Raw genomic sequence first — 17,213 nt, forward strand, 5'->3', positions numbered from 1 at the left:
GCTCTAATCTGTCTATTTCGTTGATCGCATTCGTAACGTTTGTCTTCAATCCCTGCAGCATATGTGGATTGCTCCTGTAAACAATGTCTTTTAAGCAGCCCTTCACAAATCTGGACTACTGAGATCAGGGGATCGTGGTGGCGACAAACCTGTCGAAATGATTCTTTCAGAGAAAAAATCCTGTAGAATATAGTAGAGCGAGCTGCATGGCAAGTGGCACCGCCTGATGCCACCAGAAATTACGCTCATCGTCTTGCAGTAAGGCTATGAACTGTCGGATAATGTCTTTGGTAGACGGCAGCTTTCACAGTTGTTTAAAAAAAGACAAAGGTACTATTATTCGTCGCCTTGAAACCATACACTACACGCTAATTTTTTTGTTGGGTGTAAAGGAGACTCAATGAAAGTGTGCGGGTTGTCAGTACCCCAGGTCCGATAGTTTTGGCTCTGAGCACTATGGGACTTAACATCTGAGGTCATCAGCGCCCTAGAACTTAGAACTACTTAAACCTAACTAACCTAAGGACATCACACACATCCACGCCCGAGGCAGGATTCGAACCTGCGACCGTAACGGTCGCGCTGTTCCAGACTGAAGCGCCTAGAACCGCTCGGCCATACATACAGTTTTGGTTGTTAACATACCCACCGAGATGAAACCAAGCTTCATCTGTTTAAAACACTTGATCTAAAATGCCAATGTTGCCTCTAATGGGGGCGTTGAACCAAAGACAGTAGTGAACCCGTCTGACATAATCAGCATAAGTCAGCTCATGGAAAACCTGCATGCGGTAAAGGTAACATCTCAGTATTCTTCTCACTGCACTGTGGGCTGAACCAAGAGAAATGTTCTTCTCCTGGCTTAATCTATGCAAAGATTTAAGGGGAGATGTAACTGTTGCTTTAATATCCCGAATGAACTGCGTCGTTAAAACTGACCTCTGTCTGGTACGTTCCTTGCCTAACACTGAACCTGTATCACGAATTTTTTTAGCTAACCTGAGAATAACAATTTTCACTGGTGCTTTTTAAGAAACAAGACACGATTACACAACCTTGTTCAAACGCCAATTCTGTGCAGTGCCTGGCGCAACTAGGTGTGTAGGCAACAAACAGTCCTCCCACTCCAGCTGCAGTCGTACCAACAATATACACGTTATTTCACCCATCGCACACTATTTCAAAACAATATTCTTTTAGTTTAAACTACTGAAAGATGGAGCATCTTTTAAGATGACAGTTCTGCATTACAAACAAAACACTATGCAGAGTATCTTGCTATTGAACACACATGAAGAAAAGTTTTGCATGACAGCTAAATGTCGTAGAGGTGTGTCGCTACTGTGGCTTTTCTTCTGCCGATCGGAACATCATCTCTTACGTTGTTTGCTAACGTACACACGGTTACCCAGTTAGATTGGTTGATTGATTTGAGGGAGGGGACCAAACAGCGAAGTCATCCGATTAGGGAAGGATAGGCAAGGAAGCCGGCCGTGCCCTTTCAAAGCGATTGTTTGCCTGAAGCGATTTAGGAAAATTGCGGAAAACATAAATCAGGATGGCCGCACGCGGGTTTGAACCGTCGTCCTCCCAAATGAGAGTCCAGTGTGCTAACCATTGCGCCAACTCGCACGGTTTACCCAGTTATCATCACTACCTACGGACAGAACACCACACTCGAATGGATTGCAGCATTTTAATTGATAATCAAGCATCTGTAGGTAAGTATCAGAGACGTCAGTGGAACAGCAGTGAACGTTCATCATGTCATCACATTACACGCAGGCTTATCTACCAGGTAAGTTACTAGACGTGTGCACAGGAGTCAAAATAATGTGGTGCGGACATGGAATCGATCCCAACTGAATGGCACCGCCTTCGATGGATTTCGACGACGATCAACATCGGCCGAAGACGGCTGAGCGTAAGTGTGCCAGAACGTGCGTGGTTGCAAGGCAGACGATCTCATCATTCGAACGTACAGATTTCTGACGACAATCTCTGAAATTCAAATCAGTTTGTTTCCTTCGGTAGAATAAGCCGACGGCCTCAGGCACGAAATATGGACTGTGAGAAATTGATAAATCTAGTTCAAGAGAGAAGGGGTTTGTGGAATACTGAGCATGAAAAATACTACACTCGGAATCTGTGGACTGAAATCGCAGCTTTATTGAAAATCACAAGTAGGCAAAAACTTTGTCGAAAATTCTAGGCTAAATTATAGCCTCAAAGAATAATTAGCTGAAGTGAGAAGGGTGGAGTGTCTTATGCTTAAAGTTACTGCAGTGGATATTTTGGTTGGCTGTGAGCACTATGCGACTTAACTTCGGAGGTCATCAGTCGCCAGAACTAATTAAACCTAACTAACCTAAGGACATCACACACATCCATGCCCGAGGCAGGATTCGAACCTGCGACCGTAGCGGTCTCTCGGCTCCAGACTGTAGCGCCCAGAACCGCACGGCCACTCCGGCCGGCAGTGGATATTTTGGTTTGTGATATAAGTGGCTCGTTTAGCATTCTACCAATTGTCACTGCTGCTACCGGAAATTGAAGGCCTAAATTTTGACCTCAAAAAATAATTTGTACAAGGGAGAAAAGTGGCTTATCTTATGTTTAAAATTACTATAGTGGACGTTTTTGGGTTCTAGTAAGTGGGCATACCCCTCTCCCCCCCCCCCCCCCCCCCATGAACCATGGACCTTGCCGTTGGTGGGGAGGCTTGCGTGCCTCAGCGATACAGATAGCCGTACCGTAGGTGCAACCACAACGGAGGGGTATCTGTTGAGAGGCCAGACAAACGTGTGGTTCCTGAAGAGGGGCAGCAGCCTTTTCGGTAGTTGCAAGGGCAACAGTCTGGATGATTAACTGATCTGGCCTTGTAACAATAACCAAAATGGCCTTGCTGTGCTGGTACTGCGAACGGCTGAAAGCAAGGGGAAACTACAGCCGTAATTTTTCCCGAGGGCATGCAGCTTTACTGTATGATTAAATGATGATGGCTTCCGCCTGGGTAAAATATTCCGGAGGTAAAATAGTCCCCCATTCTGATCTCCGGGCGGGGACTACTCAAGAGGATGTCGTTATCAGGAGAAAGAAAACTGGCGTTCTACGGATCGGAGCGTGGAATGTCAGATCCCTTAATCGGGCAGGTAGGTTAGAAAATTTAAAAAGGGAAATGAATAGGTTGAAGTTAGATATAGTGGGAATTAGTGAAGTTCGGTGGCAGGAGGAACAAGACTTCTGGTCAGGTGACTACATGGTTATAAACACAAAATCAAATAGGGGTAATGCAGGAGAAAGTTTAATAATGAATAGGAAAATAGGAATGCGGGTAAGCTACTACAAACAGCATAGTGATCGCATTATTGTGGCCAAGATAGATACGAAGCCCACACCTACTACAGTAGTACAAGTTTATATGCCAACTAGCTCTGCAGATGACGAAGAAATTGAAGAAATGTATGATGAAATAAAAGAAATTATTCAGATTGTGAAGGGAGACGAAAATTTAATAGTCATGGGTGACTGGAATTCGAGTGTAGGAAAAGGGAGAGAAGGAAACATAGTAGGTGAATATGGATTTGGGCTAAGAAATGAAAGAGGAAGCCGCCTGGTAGAATTTTGCACAGAGCACAACATAATCATAACTAACACTTGGTTTAAGAATCATGAAAGAAGGTTGTATACATGGAAGAACCCTGGAGATACTAAAAGGTATCAGATAGATTATATAATGGTAAGACAGAGATTTAGGAACCAGGTTTTAAATTGTAAGACATTTCCAGGGGCAGATGTGGACTCTGACCACAATCTATTGGGTATGACCTGTAGATTAAAACTGAAGAAACTGCAAAAAGGTGGGAATTTAAGGAGATGGGACCTGGATAAACTGAAAGAACCAGAGGTTGTACAGAGTTTCAGGGAGAGCATAAGGGAACAATTGACAGGAATGGGGGAAAGAAATACAGTAGAAGAAGAATGGGTAGCTTTGAGGGATGAAGTAGCGAAGGCAGCAGAGGATCAAGTAGGTAAAAAGACGAGGGCTAGTAGAAATCCTTGGGTAACAGAAGAAATATTGAATTTAATTGATGAAAGCAGAAAATATAAAGATGCAGTAAATGAAGCAGTCAAAAAGGAATACAAACGTCTCAAAAATGAGATCGACAGGAAGTGCAAAATGGCTAAGCAGGGATGGCTAGAGGACAAATGTAAGGATGTAGAGGCCTATCTCACTGGGGGTAAGATAGATACTGCCTACAGGAAAATTAAAGAGACCTTTGGAGATATGAGAACCACTTGTATGAACATCAAGAGCTCAGATGGAAACCCAGTTCTAAGCAAAGAAGGGAAAGCAGAAAGGTGGAAGGAGTATATAGAGGGTCTATACAAGGGCGATGTACTTGAGGACAATATTATGGAAATGGAAGAGGATGTAGATGAAGATGAAATGGGAGATATGATACTGCGTGAAGAGTTTGACAGAGCACTGAAAGACCTGAGTCGAAACAAGGCCCCCGGAGTAGACAACATTCCATTGGAACTACTGACGGCCTTGGGAGAGCCAGTCCTGACAAACCTCTACCATCCGGTGAGCAAGATGTATGAAACAGGCGAAATACCCTCAGACGTCAAGAAGAATATAATAATTCCAATCCTAAAGAAAGAAGGTGTTGACAGATGTGAAAATTACCGAACTATCAGTTTAATAAGTCACAGCTGCAAAATACTAACACGAATTCTTTACAGACGAATGGAAAAACTAGTAGAAGCCAACCTCGGGGAAGATCAGTTTGGATTCCGTAGAAACACTGGAACACGTGAGGCAATACTGACCTTACGACTTATCTTAGAAGAAAGATTAAGGAAAGGCAAACCTACGTTTCTAGCATTTGTAGACTTAGAGAAAGCTTTTGACAATGTTGACTGGAATACTCTCTTTCAAATTCTAAAGGTGGCAGGGGTAAAATACAGGGAGCGAAAGGCTATTTACAATTTGTACAGAAACCAGATGGCAGTTATAAGAGTCGAGGGACATGAAAGGGAAGCAGTGGTTGGGAAGGGAGTAAGACAGGGTTGTAGCCTCTCCCCGATGTTGTTCAATCTGTATATTGAGCAAGCAGTGAAGGAAACAGGAGAAAAATTCGGAGCCGGTATTAAAATCCATGGAGAAGAAGTAAAAACTTTGAGGTTCGCCGATGACATTGTAATTCTGTCAAGAGACAGCAAAGGACTTGGAAGAGCAGTTGAATGGAATGGACAGTGTCTTGAAAGGAGGATGTAAGATTCACATCAACAAACGAAAACAAGGATAATGGAATGTAGTCGAATTAAGTCGGGTGACGCTGAGGGAATTAGATTAGGAAATGAGGCACTTAAAGTAGTAAACGAGTTTTGCTATTTGGGGAGCAAAATAACTGATGATGGTCGAAGTAGAGAGGATATAAAATGTAGGCTGGCAATGGCAAGGAAAGCGTTTCTGAAGAAGAGAAATTTGTTAACATCCAGTATTGATTTAAGTGTCAGGAAGGCATTTCTGAAAGTATTCGTATGGAGTGTAGCCATGTATGGAAGTGAAACATGGACGATAAATAGTTTGGACAAGAAGAGAATAGAAGCTTTCGAAATGTGGTGCTACAGAAGAATGCTGAAGATTAGATGGGTAGATCACGTAACTAATGAGGAAGTATTGAATAGGATTGGGGAGAAGAGAAATTTGTGGCACAACTTGACCAGAAGAAGGGATCGGTTGGTAGGACATGTTCTGAGGCATCAAGGGATCACCAATTTAGTATTGGAGGGCAGCGTGGAGGGTAAAAATCGTAGAGGGAGACCAAGAGATGAATACACTAAGCAGATCCAGAAGGATGTAGGTTGCAGTAGGTACTGGGAGATGAAAAAGCTTGCACAGGATAGAGTAGCATGGAGAGCTGCATCAAACCAGTCTCAGGACTGAAGACCAGAACAACAACGAACAAGTGGGCATAAGCTGTCTACGAATTATTATTAATGCTCACTGGCGGTTTTATGTCCGTAATGTTATATGAGATGGCTTGCAAATGCGATATATGGATGACTATAGAGGCAGCTTGGCGAAATATTTCTGCAGGGGACTCCCAACGACTTGTTGAGTCCATGCCAGGTCCAGTTGCTGCACTACATTGGGCAAAAGGAGGTCCGACACCATATTAGTAGCCATTCCATAACTTTTGTCACCACAGTGTATATGAGATTAATATCTGGACAGCAATATAATGGATGTTGGCCGAAGTAGAAATGATACAAAATGCAGACTGGCAATAGCACAAAAAGCGTTTCTGAAAAAAAGATGAATTTGTTAACATAAGCTATCTGGGGAGTAGCCTTGTATGCAAGTGAAACGTGGACGATAAGCAGTACGGAAAAGAAGAGAATAAAAGCTTTTGAAATGCGGTGCTACAGATTAATGCTGAAGATTAGATACATAGACTGAATAACTAATGAGGAAGTACTGAATCGAACTGAGGAAAAACCAAATTTATGGCGCAGTTTGATGAAAGGAACGGTTCAGTTCATAGGACATCAGCAATAGTCAATTTGATATTAGAGGAAAGTGTGTGGGGTTACAAAGTGTAGAGGGAGACCAAGCGATAAATACAGTTATCAGGTTCAAATGGATTTTGGTTGCAGTAGCATGTTCAAATGGATGTAGGTTGCAGTAGTTAGTTAGAGATGAAGAGGCTTGTACAGGACAGACTAGCTTCGAAAGATGCATTTGATCATTCTTCGGACTAAAGAGTATAACAACGAAAGGTAATTAGGATATGACGCCTGATCTGTCAAGAAATATATTAACGGGGTAGATCAGTATAGAAATTTTTTTGACCCTACTTTTTTTTATTGGCTTAAAATATCCTTAGAGAGTCTATTTTTAGGATTCATTGGCATGACGTCTGTCATAAATGTTAAAATATGTTAAAACCGCGATTTACTGCATGGGGGTCTGTCGCATCCCAACGCTCGAATGCAACGGACATAATATTGTAATCAATGGATTAGGGGTCGTGCTAGTTTCGAAAAGTGAACTAAAATACTATTCTCGACAAAATTTCTCTTCGTAACATGATTCGTTTATGGAAGACAGTCTGAAAGCACGTGCTTGTCTGGCGTCTGCTTATCTTGTCATTTCGCTTCTTTCTATCCGTAATAAAATGCAAATGCTTGAAAATTACAAACAAAGGTATTTCTGCTGATGGAAAAGGTGCGAAAAGTAATACCAGTCGTGCAAAAAACGCTTCGGTTAGTAAGCGGACGCCATTTAATCGATATACTTGCGTCAGAGTGACAGCATTTCGACATCGGAGAAAAAAACGTAAAATATACAGATCTGGCAGTGCCGGTTACAGTTTTGCTCAGTTTCAATATTTAAAAAGAATTGAAACTTTAAACGCTTGTTTTTTTTTTCTTCAAAACAACGTTTTTCTAGTAGGCGGGAGGTATATAACTCATGAAATATACATGCAATTATACTATTTTGTAAATTGTGAGTCGGCGTTTTTTGTACTGTAGCACTTAGGATTCTTGTGATATATTTTAATTTCGATTTTTGGTGCACGTTTTTATAACGTCGTTTTTGTCGAAAAATTGACTTATATTTCAGAGAGCCACCATTTTGGTGAAAACCATTTTTTTAAAAAATCCTACATATTACGTTTGACATATCAGTTTAAAAGCAGTTTTTGAAATTTTTTTCTAGGTTGAAAACTATGACGTTCAGAGCTCCCACCAACCGCTATCGCATTGCACGAATGCCTTTCGTTGATGTTGTATTACGCCCTCTGGGTGCAAGTTTTTTTCTTAAGACATCCATAGTACAATCTTAAGCGTTTGTAGTAAAGGTCAAAAGTCAGTTTTGTAATTTGTTTGTTATTTTACTGAAAAAAACACGTATATCGGTTCCAAAATCGAAAGTCACCTTGATCTATTCCCTTAACTCACCTGATGGCTTCATGTACGTTATTTTGTGCCGCTCACTAGTATTCGGAAGGAGCTCGTAAATCTTTTGACCTGTACTAACATCGTCCCATCCAGATAGCTGCTCTCTGGGGAGCTAATAACGTCTTGTTTCCAACTTGCTACTGATCCTACATTCTGTGTTACAGGAACTCTGGGAATCCCGCAAACACAAAATGTTTTTGAGGTGCAGTGGCACAGAGTGTGTTGCAGAGAAGACCCCAGCCAGCGACGAGGCATGGGGTCGATAGCGGGGCATAATTTGGAGGCCAGGAAATTAGCCAGCTAAGCGGAGCGTGTCCACCTCCGTGCGCCGCCAGAGTTCTCTCGCAGCAGAAATGGCTGACCGTTAAACGTTGTTGACAATGCGTTGGAGCGGTTCGTGGACAAGCAGAAAAGGCACAAGAGTGCGTGCAACATTACACGGACCCTGTACTCCGTTCATCGCAAGAACAAATTTCATGTAAACATTACACTACGTATTCTTTCGCGTCTGCTGGAACAACACTCGATTTCGTTTCACGTGGAGCGGGAGCCAAGCTCGCTCGAGTACAGAGAAGTACGAATTAATGAGGATACGTTTTATGCTGTGCGTTACGCGTACATTGACTAAGCGATAATACGGGGCGGGAGCCTTACCGGCCCATTTAACTTGGACACACTGGCCAGGCAAGTGATCCAACTAACCTGCGGTGATGCGAACAGTTGCAGTAAAGACGTAAAAAGAGACGATAGCTCTGAATGTCATTTTACTTTTAAACAGGAGGAAATAATATATGGTAAAACTCAGGCGATACGCTTCTTAGGTGACCGGACGGAAAACAAAAGATGCTCTCGATCTTGCTAACGTAGTATTGCAATTAAACACAAGAGTGATGAAAATTCCTAACAACGGTAATTTTTCTGTATGAGCTATGTGTGGCGTAAGAGCGCACTGCTGGAATTTCACCACGTTGTTAAACATTGAAGCCACTGAAGATGTTACAGTCAGTCGCCTAGTACTCTTTGAACTCTTTCTGTATCGGACTCTGAGGAATACATTTCAGTACTGCTGCGTTGATAACGAGGCGTAAAGCAACAGAATCCCAACCACTTTTATGAAGGGCTGTTCAACATTTCGCCATCATTCGGCAGTGACGTGTCACAAAGCTTCACGCATTATTTCCAGTACGTTTGGCAGCTTGAAAGTCGTGTTATTTCTCGCGACAAATGCGTTAACTTGGCTCCAGATCAGTTCTGTTTGTTTCCATTTTTCTACGACGCTTATCACTCTGGGTCGTGTGAGATCAGATCTGTCCTAAAAAACAAAGGTATTAGGAATTAGCTAATTACACGATTTAAAGAAAGTTTACATTACAGCCTACAACAGATAATGTTGTTTTTATAAATATTATTAAACACACAGTAGGTACAGGTGATTTAAATAAAGAACATTTACATTACAGCCAACAAGGCACCATGTTTTCTTTCATAAAATATTGTTGAATACACAATGGGAACAGGATTATGCTGAAATTATACCAGAATGAGAGATGTACTTCCGCCTGTCTTGTTCACCTTCTTTTATTTCTCCTGTTGCCATGTTAAAACTACCTTCTTTTCCCAAAACAGAGCGGGGTTACACAATCCCAGTTTAGACGTCTTACCCACAAGAATCACAATATCCACGTACATCAACTTCGGAGTACGTTCCAGTTGCCGCGCTGTTTCACTTGCACACTGTGATACGTTGTAGTCTCCTCTGAGAATCCTTCACTTTTGTTTTGGCGTGCGACGACGTTTGCAAGTTACTTTTTGAAGTCTCTACTTTGTTCAAGACTTCGTCTCACTCTACAATCTTTTGCTCACACCTCGCTCTGTTATTAAATTAGCCATTCCTAGATAACTCAGTATTTGTCCTAACAGAAGATCCCTTCTTCCTGCAATAAAGTTATTTTTCTCCCCAGTCTGATGCAGTACCTCTGCATTAATTTCTCGATCAACCAATCTAATCGTCAGCATTGTTATGTAACAACACATCTGTAAAATTTATTTTCTTTGCAGTGTATCGTCCACGTTTCCCTTGTACATAGGGTTACACAGCAGACGAATACTTCCATAAAAACTCCCTATCGTTTAAATTTGTATTTGATGTTACCATCCTCCACCTTTTCAAAAAAAGCTTTTCTACTAGAGCCAATATTTTGTTGTCAATAATTATGCTGCAGAAAATAGCAAAATTTGGCCGTACTCAACGTAAATGCAGCCATGTGACGAGATGCGAGAGAGGTACTCACTTGGTATTGGTGTCGTTGACATCGTTGATGAACTCTGCCAACTGGCTGATGTACAGCGCTTCGCTGTCCGTGAAGTCGCTCTGGCCTGGAAAATAAAGAGAAACAGGTCCGAGTCAGTAGGCAGCTCTTCCACATACCACAGCAGGCGCATAGTTATTGTTAAGCAAAGTTCTCAGCTGAATCATGAGATTAAGTGAGTGAAACGACTGTTTGTTTCTCAGTCGCTCCCAGCGGGCCGGGATTGGGTCGTCTGCGCCAACACGCCCGCTCTCAGTCAGAGATACGTATTCAGAATGTTTCACACAAATCCTTCTACAGGCTTTTAGGGGTTGTAGAAGGGCTAGACGAAGTTTTGATAGGGGACTCACTTCCGGTAATGTACCTTATTTTACGGACTTTTTTCTTCGAAAAATTGCCTCAAAAATTCTGGTGCGTCTTGTATCAGGTGCGCCTTATACTCGAAATAAATATAAAAATGTCCATTGTTTGATTTAAAGTTCCCGCCAATCTTAAAAATGGCCATATATTCGACGCCGCGGAAACCTGTCTCTATCTGGCAACAGTGGATTCAACTGGCAGCAGTAGTGCACCGATGCGACGAACATGAGTTGCGGGGGCAGCTCGTGGTCGTGCGGTAGCGTTCTCGCTTCCCACACCCGGGTTCCCGGGTTCGATTCCCGGCGGGGTCAGGGATTTGCTCTGCCTCGTGATGACTGGGTGTTGTGTGCTGTCCTTAGGTTAGTTAGGTTTAAGTAGTTCTAAGTTCTAGGGGACTGATGACCATAGATGTTAAGTCCCATAGTGCTCAGAGCCGTTTGAACCATGAGTTGCGGGGATTCACAAGCTTGCTAACACCGTCTCCCTCCCACCCGCCTTCACAAACCCAGAACACTGTCTAATGCGTAATTTCAGCCTAGGGTACCAGCGAACATTTATTGATTGTGATTTTTGCTATCAGTAACAGTACAATATTATTGTTAGAGGCTAAAAAAATGGAAAAATAAAAAAAGTATTCTTACGATGCGGGATATAAGTTGAAAGTAGTAGCAACTGTAGAAGAACATGGGAGCAGGGCAGCTAAGAGGCATTTCGGTTTCCACCAACAGAAAAAAAACCATTCGTGATTGGCGGGCTCGCAAAGAAGAATTAAAAAACATGGGGTAGACCAAATGTGCATAAAGGACTGAACTGGGGGAGGGGGGACGGTAATAAATAAACACTTACAGGAAGTAGACTGGTACTCATGATGAGGCAGAGTGCAAAGCGTTCTAGGATTTGGAGGGAATGACAGAATTCTGGACGAGCGGAAATCCAAAAGTATTAGGTGGGGTCAAGACCTGTTTGTGCCAACGGCCTTGCCACAGTGGTTCTCGTCAGATCACCCAAGTTAAGCGCTGTCGGGCTGGGCTAGCACTAGGATGGGTGACCATCCGGTCTGCCGAGCGCTATTGGCAAGCGGGGTGCACTCAGCCCTTTTGAGGCAAACTGGGGAGCTACTTGACTGAGAAGTAGCGGCTCCGGGTCTCGTAAACTGACATACGGCCGGGAGAGCGCTGTGCTAACCACATGCCCCTCCTTTTCCGCACTCAGTGACGCCTGTGGGCTGAGGATGACACGGCGGCCGGTCGGTACCGTTGGGCCATTCTAGGCCTGTTCGGACGGCGTTTTAAGACACGTTTTGGGAAGAAGCAATATTCTTTTCTTATCCACGCCACCATAGAGAAAGCAACCACAGAAAAAAGACCACTTTATCTGTGCAGAGAGCTGAATGTCAAATCATTTAAAAATGTGGAGGTCTTTTTAAAAAATCATATGGTGCATATATGATTTACCCTCTTAGCGAGTGGCTTGTCTCGTAAGAATAAGCAAATAATTGTGTAACAATTTTGACACATAGCAATTTTCAGTCTAAAGTCTTTATGTGACCATGGCTTCAAAATGGTTCAAATGGCTCTGAGCACTATGGGACTTAACTTCTGAGGTCATCAGCCCCCTAGAACGTAGAACTACTTAAACCTAACTAACCTAAGGACATCACACACATCCATGCCCGAGGCAGGATTCGAACCTGCGACCGTAGCGGTCGCGCGGTTCCAGACTGTAGCGCCTATAACCGCTCGGCCACCTCGGCCGGACCATGGCTTCAGCTACGTTGCTTTCAACGCGGCCAATGTACACTATGTGACGTTATCATACGTATTCGGGCAGCCATACGCACTGCACAACGAGCACTAGGTGACACGAGAGGCGAACCCGCAAATACAGGAGGCACGGAACACTGTGTTGTCAGCTTAGGGGCACTTACAGCAGAATGGCTCGCTCAGGAGACCTCAGTGACTTTGGACGTGGCGTAGTCATTGGAGGTCACACGAATAACAAATCAGACACATTTCAGCCCTTCTAAAGACGCACAGATCGACTGTTGGAGATGTGATTGTCAATTGGAAGCGTGAAGAAACGAGCACAGTTAAACCGTGGCCCGACACGGACAGGGACCGTCAAGCAAAGCCAAAGGTGGTCGTAAAAAATCACATGAAATCAGCGAAAGAAATCAATCGTGAGTTCCAAAATGCTACCAGCAGTCCAGCTAGCATAATAACTGTGCGCAAAAGTTCAAAGGAATGGGGTATAATGGATGAGAAACTCCACAAAAGCCACAAATTTCTGTATTCACTGCTAACCGACGCTTCGCTGTAAAAGGCAGCACCAGACTGGAAACGAGTCATTTGGAGTGATGAATTGTGCTATACTGTGTGGTAATTCGATGAAAGGGTTTGCGTTTGGTGAATGCCTGGGGAACGTTTCATGCCAGCATGTGCAGAGTCAAAAGTGAAGTACGGAGGAGGCTGTGTTACAGTTTATTGTTGTTGTGGTCTTTAGTCCAGAGACTAGTTTGATGCAGCTCTCCACGCTACTCTATCCTGTGCAAGCTTCTTCATCTCCCAGTACCTACTGCAACCCACATACTTCTGAATCTGTTTAGTGTATTCATCTTTTGGTCTCCCTCTACGATTTTTACCCTCCACGCTGCCCTCCAATACTAAATTGGTGATCCCTTGATGCCTCAGAATATGTGCTACCAAGCGATCCCTTCTTTTAGTCAAGTTGTTTTTTCACAAATTTCTCTTCTTCCTAATTCTGTTCAATACCTCCTCATTAGTTATGTGATCTACCCATCTAATCTTCAGCATTCTTCTGCAGCTATGTTACAGTATGGGAGTGTTTTTCGTAGCTGGGTGGTATCGTCTTATTGTGCTTAAGAAAACGATAACTGTGGAAGTATATGAACGCACTTTCCAGCTTTATGTAGTGCCTACAGTAGAGGAACGGTTCGGAGACGACAAATGATTGTATTTTCACTGTCATAAAGTAGCAACTGTGAAGCAACGATTTGTGAACAACACCATTCCTGAAACAGACTGGTCTGCCCAGAGCCCCGATCTGAACCCAATGCAACATCCGTGGAATGACTTAGAACACCGACTTCACTCCAGATTCCAGTTTCCAACGTCAGAAGCTGTTCTTGAGAAAGAGTGTGCTGCCATTTCTTCGCAGACATTCGAAGAGCAGTATAAAAGCCGTACCTCATTTCCAGGACCACCATATGGTGTTCGGATACCTCCGCTCAGATACTGCTACTGTGAGGAAGAGGACAGCCACAAGTGCAGCTGGTTCAAAAATGGTTCAAATGGCTCTGAGCACTATGGGACTTAACTTCTGAGGTCATCAGTCCCCTAGAACTTAGAACTACTTAAACCTAACTAACCTAAGAACAGCACACAACACCCAGTCATCACGAGGCAGAGAAAATCCCTGACCCCGCCGGGAATCGAACCCGGGAACCCGGGCAGTGCAGCTGACAAAGTTGTATTGCATCTACGATATGACTAGCAAGTGAGATACGCAGAGTAGCCTCTGATGTTCCATGCAGTGCGTATCTAGTTTTAAGGCAGCAGAGTGTATGACCATTTTGCTAACATCGACCTGCGGGCAAGACTTCAGGTGGCAGCATTGCAGATAAGCGGGACGGATCGGTAATTGCGGGATAATTTTCGTAGCACGTCTCGGCCTCAACAGTAATTGCAATGACGTAACAGGTGAGTCATATGCTAAGCGCCTGCAAATGTCACGGACCGACAGTCTCCATCGCGCGCTGCACATGAAATACTACGAAGCTTGTATCGCCACTTTTGTTTCCTTTTTACCTTCTGTTACTGCATTTCTTCCTTTTTCTGCACATCTACAAGTTTGGATTTGTCCATATCTAAGTGGCGTCAACATCCACCTCGAGTTGTTCCATTGCTCTAATATTCTCACGTTGAACCGCCGACTAAATACACTCCTATTTTCTTGTTGTGAAGCTGTTAATTTTTTTTTACCTTTTGAAGCGTGTATCTTCGGTTTTAGAATTTTTATAACAACATTTTTCCTGTAGACCATCCAGAATCTTATACATGAAATATGCTTTCATTCTTGATAATACACACACACACACACACACACACACACACACACACACACACACACACACAAGGAAATACACATATTTGAGATAGTTTTCGAATTCCCCTTCGGATAAAATGAAACTTTACAGGTTGACAGGATGTGTAATGATATTTCAGTGGTTGCAAAGAGTGTGGGTCAATTTATCAGTATAACGTTGCACCACCTGTAGCCTGGACATATGAACTGATTCGGTTGGGAAGGCTGTCATAAAGTCGTTATATCCCCTCCAGAGGCAGGCTGGTCCAGAACTGTTGCACCGATTCTTGGTATCCTGGATACCAGCACTGTGACGGCATTGCAGTCTGAGCTGATCCCAATGTTCTCTCGGAGACAGATCTGGGGATCTTGCTGGCCATGGAAGTACTGTACTTCAACATTACGCAGACAGTTCATAAGGAAGTGGGCCACCTGCAGAGGAGGATTTCCTGTTGAAAAGATGCAGCACGATGCTGTCACATAACAGGTAACACATAAGGATGGAGGATGTACGTGATGTACTTTGTGGCTTCACAGTTCCCTAATTCACTACCAACCATTACTTGAAGTCATACACGATGGTTCCCCACACCACCGGGCCTCTTCAACCATTGGAAGAATGCGATCTTTTCCTAGGCCATCTGGAATAGGGCAGAAATGTGGTAAATAGCTGAACACAATGCGATGCCATTCATCAGCAGTCCATGCTTCCCGCTCACGGCACCACTCAAAACGTAGGAGTTCGTGTTGTGGTGCCTATGGATGTTTTCGCATGGGTGGCGCAAATATCAATGGGTTTAGCCATATGGGGATCGTCCCTTGCGGTGGTCAGATGTGGTCGAGTGGAACCTTGACGAGTTTATCTGCCCTCCCGTTACCATGCAGGGGTCACTGTCATATCCGAATGTCCCACAAACCTGGACATACACGATTCGAACAGCCAGCCAAATGGAGACCCACAATGAGGCCACTTTAAAACTCTATTAGGCACGAACGATGCTATGAAACACGATTAAGTGGCATCTGCATGTTCCATCTGCATGTTCTTCACAGAGATCACTCAACATTTAATACTGTTCTCGCTCCTTAAATACCCTACCAGTCCCGATAGCGACAACAGACACAATTAGCACTAATGTACTCTGGTGGGCGTTCTGTCTGTCAAACAGAATTGTAACTCCAGCCATTTATATACTCTCTGATGATGTGCATATGTTCGAAGTTACTTTGAAGCCCGTCCATGTCTTCTGAGCGCTTACATTTTTTCGTCTGGCAGTATATATATATATATATATATATATATATATATATATATATATATATATATATAATGTTGTATCCTGTGTGGCGATTTTTAGCGGAAAAAACCAATAATGCAATGATCGTAGGCTACGCTAATTCTCTTGTGCTTTACTCCGTTCTCTACTGTGTAAAACGGGGCAGGCCAAGATTTTGGCTCGTGGGCCGCGCATTGGCACGTGTGCCACAGTGCTTAGCGTCGCTGCACGTTTCCCCCACCACCACAGCACGCTGCCTGAGCACCCGCCGGGAGCGAGGGGAAACTGAACGCGCCGCATTTAAATGACAATGCAATGGTTTTACACTACTGGCCATTCAAATTGCTACACCACGAAGATGACGTGCTACAGACGCGAAATTTAACCGATAGGAACAAGATGCTGTGATATGCAAATGATTAGCTTTTCAGAGCATTTACACAAGGTTGGCGCCGGTGGCGACACCTAAAACGTGCTGACATGAGGAAAGTTTCCAACCGATTTCCCGTACACAAACAGCAGTTGACCGGCGTTGCCTGGTGAAACGTTGTTGTGATGCCTCGTGTAAGGAGGAGAAATGCGTACCGTCACGTTTCCGACTTTGATAAAGGTCGGATTGTAGCCTCTCACGATTGCGGTTTATCGTATCGCAACATTGCTGCTCGCGTTGGTCGAGATCCAATGACTGTTAGCAGAGTATGGAATCGGTGGGTTCAGGAGGGTAATACGGAACGCCGTGCTGGATACCAACGGCCTCGTATCACTAGCAGTCGAGATGACAGGCATCTTATCCGCATGGCTGTAACAGATCGTGCAGCCACCTCTCGATCCCTGAGTCAACAGATGGGGACGTTAGCAAGACAACAACCATCTGCACGAACAGTTCGACGTTTGCAGCAGCATGGACTATCAGCTCGGAGACCGTGGCTGCGGTTACCCCTGACGCTGCATCACAGACAGGAGCGCCTTCGATGGTGTACTCAACGACGAACCTGGGTGCACGAATGGCAAAACGACATTTTTTCGGATGAATCCAGGTACTGTTTACAGCATCATGATGGTCACATCCGTGTTTGGCGACATCGCGGTGAACGCACATCGGAAGCGTGTATTCGTCATCGCCATTCTGGCGTGTCACCCGGCGTGATGGTATGGGGTGCCATTGATTACACGTCTTGTTCGCATT

The 17,213-nt window shown here is 43.9% G+C and overlaps 1 protein-coding gene across 6 annotated transcripts in view; it reads right to left on the reverse strand.

Annotated features, from left to right (window-relative positions):
• The window catches only part of LOC124544921 (myelin regulatory factor), a 343,973-nt gene that overhangs the window by 141,199 nt on the left and 185,561 nt on the right, over window positions 1-17,213 (reverse strand). For all 6 annotated transcript variants that reach the window (XM_047123662.1, XM_047123663.1, XM_047123661.1 and 3 more), the window contains exon 2: window positions 10,269-10,353. In XM_047123662.1, coding sequence (XP_046979618.1) covers window positions 10,269-10,353 — 85 coding nt within the window. The remainder of the gene's footprint in view (window positions 1-10,268; window positions 10,354-17,213) is intronic.

This window comes from Schistocerca americana, chromosome 8, assembly GCF_021461395.2.
Source record: "Schistocerca americana isolate TAMUIC-IGC-003095 chromosome 8, iqSchAmer2.1, whole genome shotgun sequence".
NCBI classification, from domain to species: domain Eukaryota; kingdom Metazoa; phylum Arthropoda; class Insecta; order Orthoptera; family Acrididae; genus Schistocerca; species Schistocerca americana.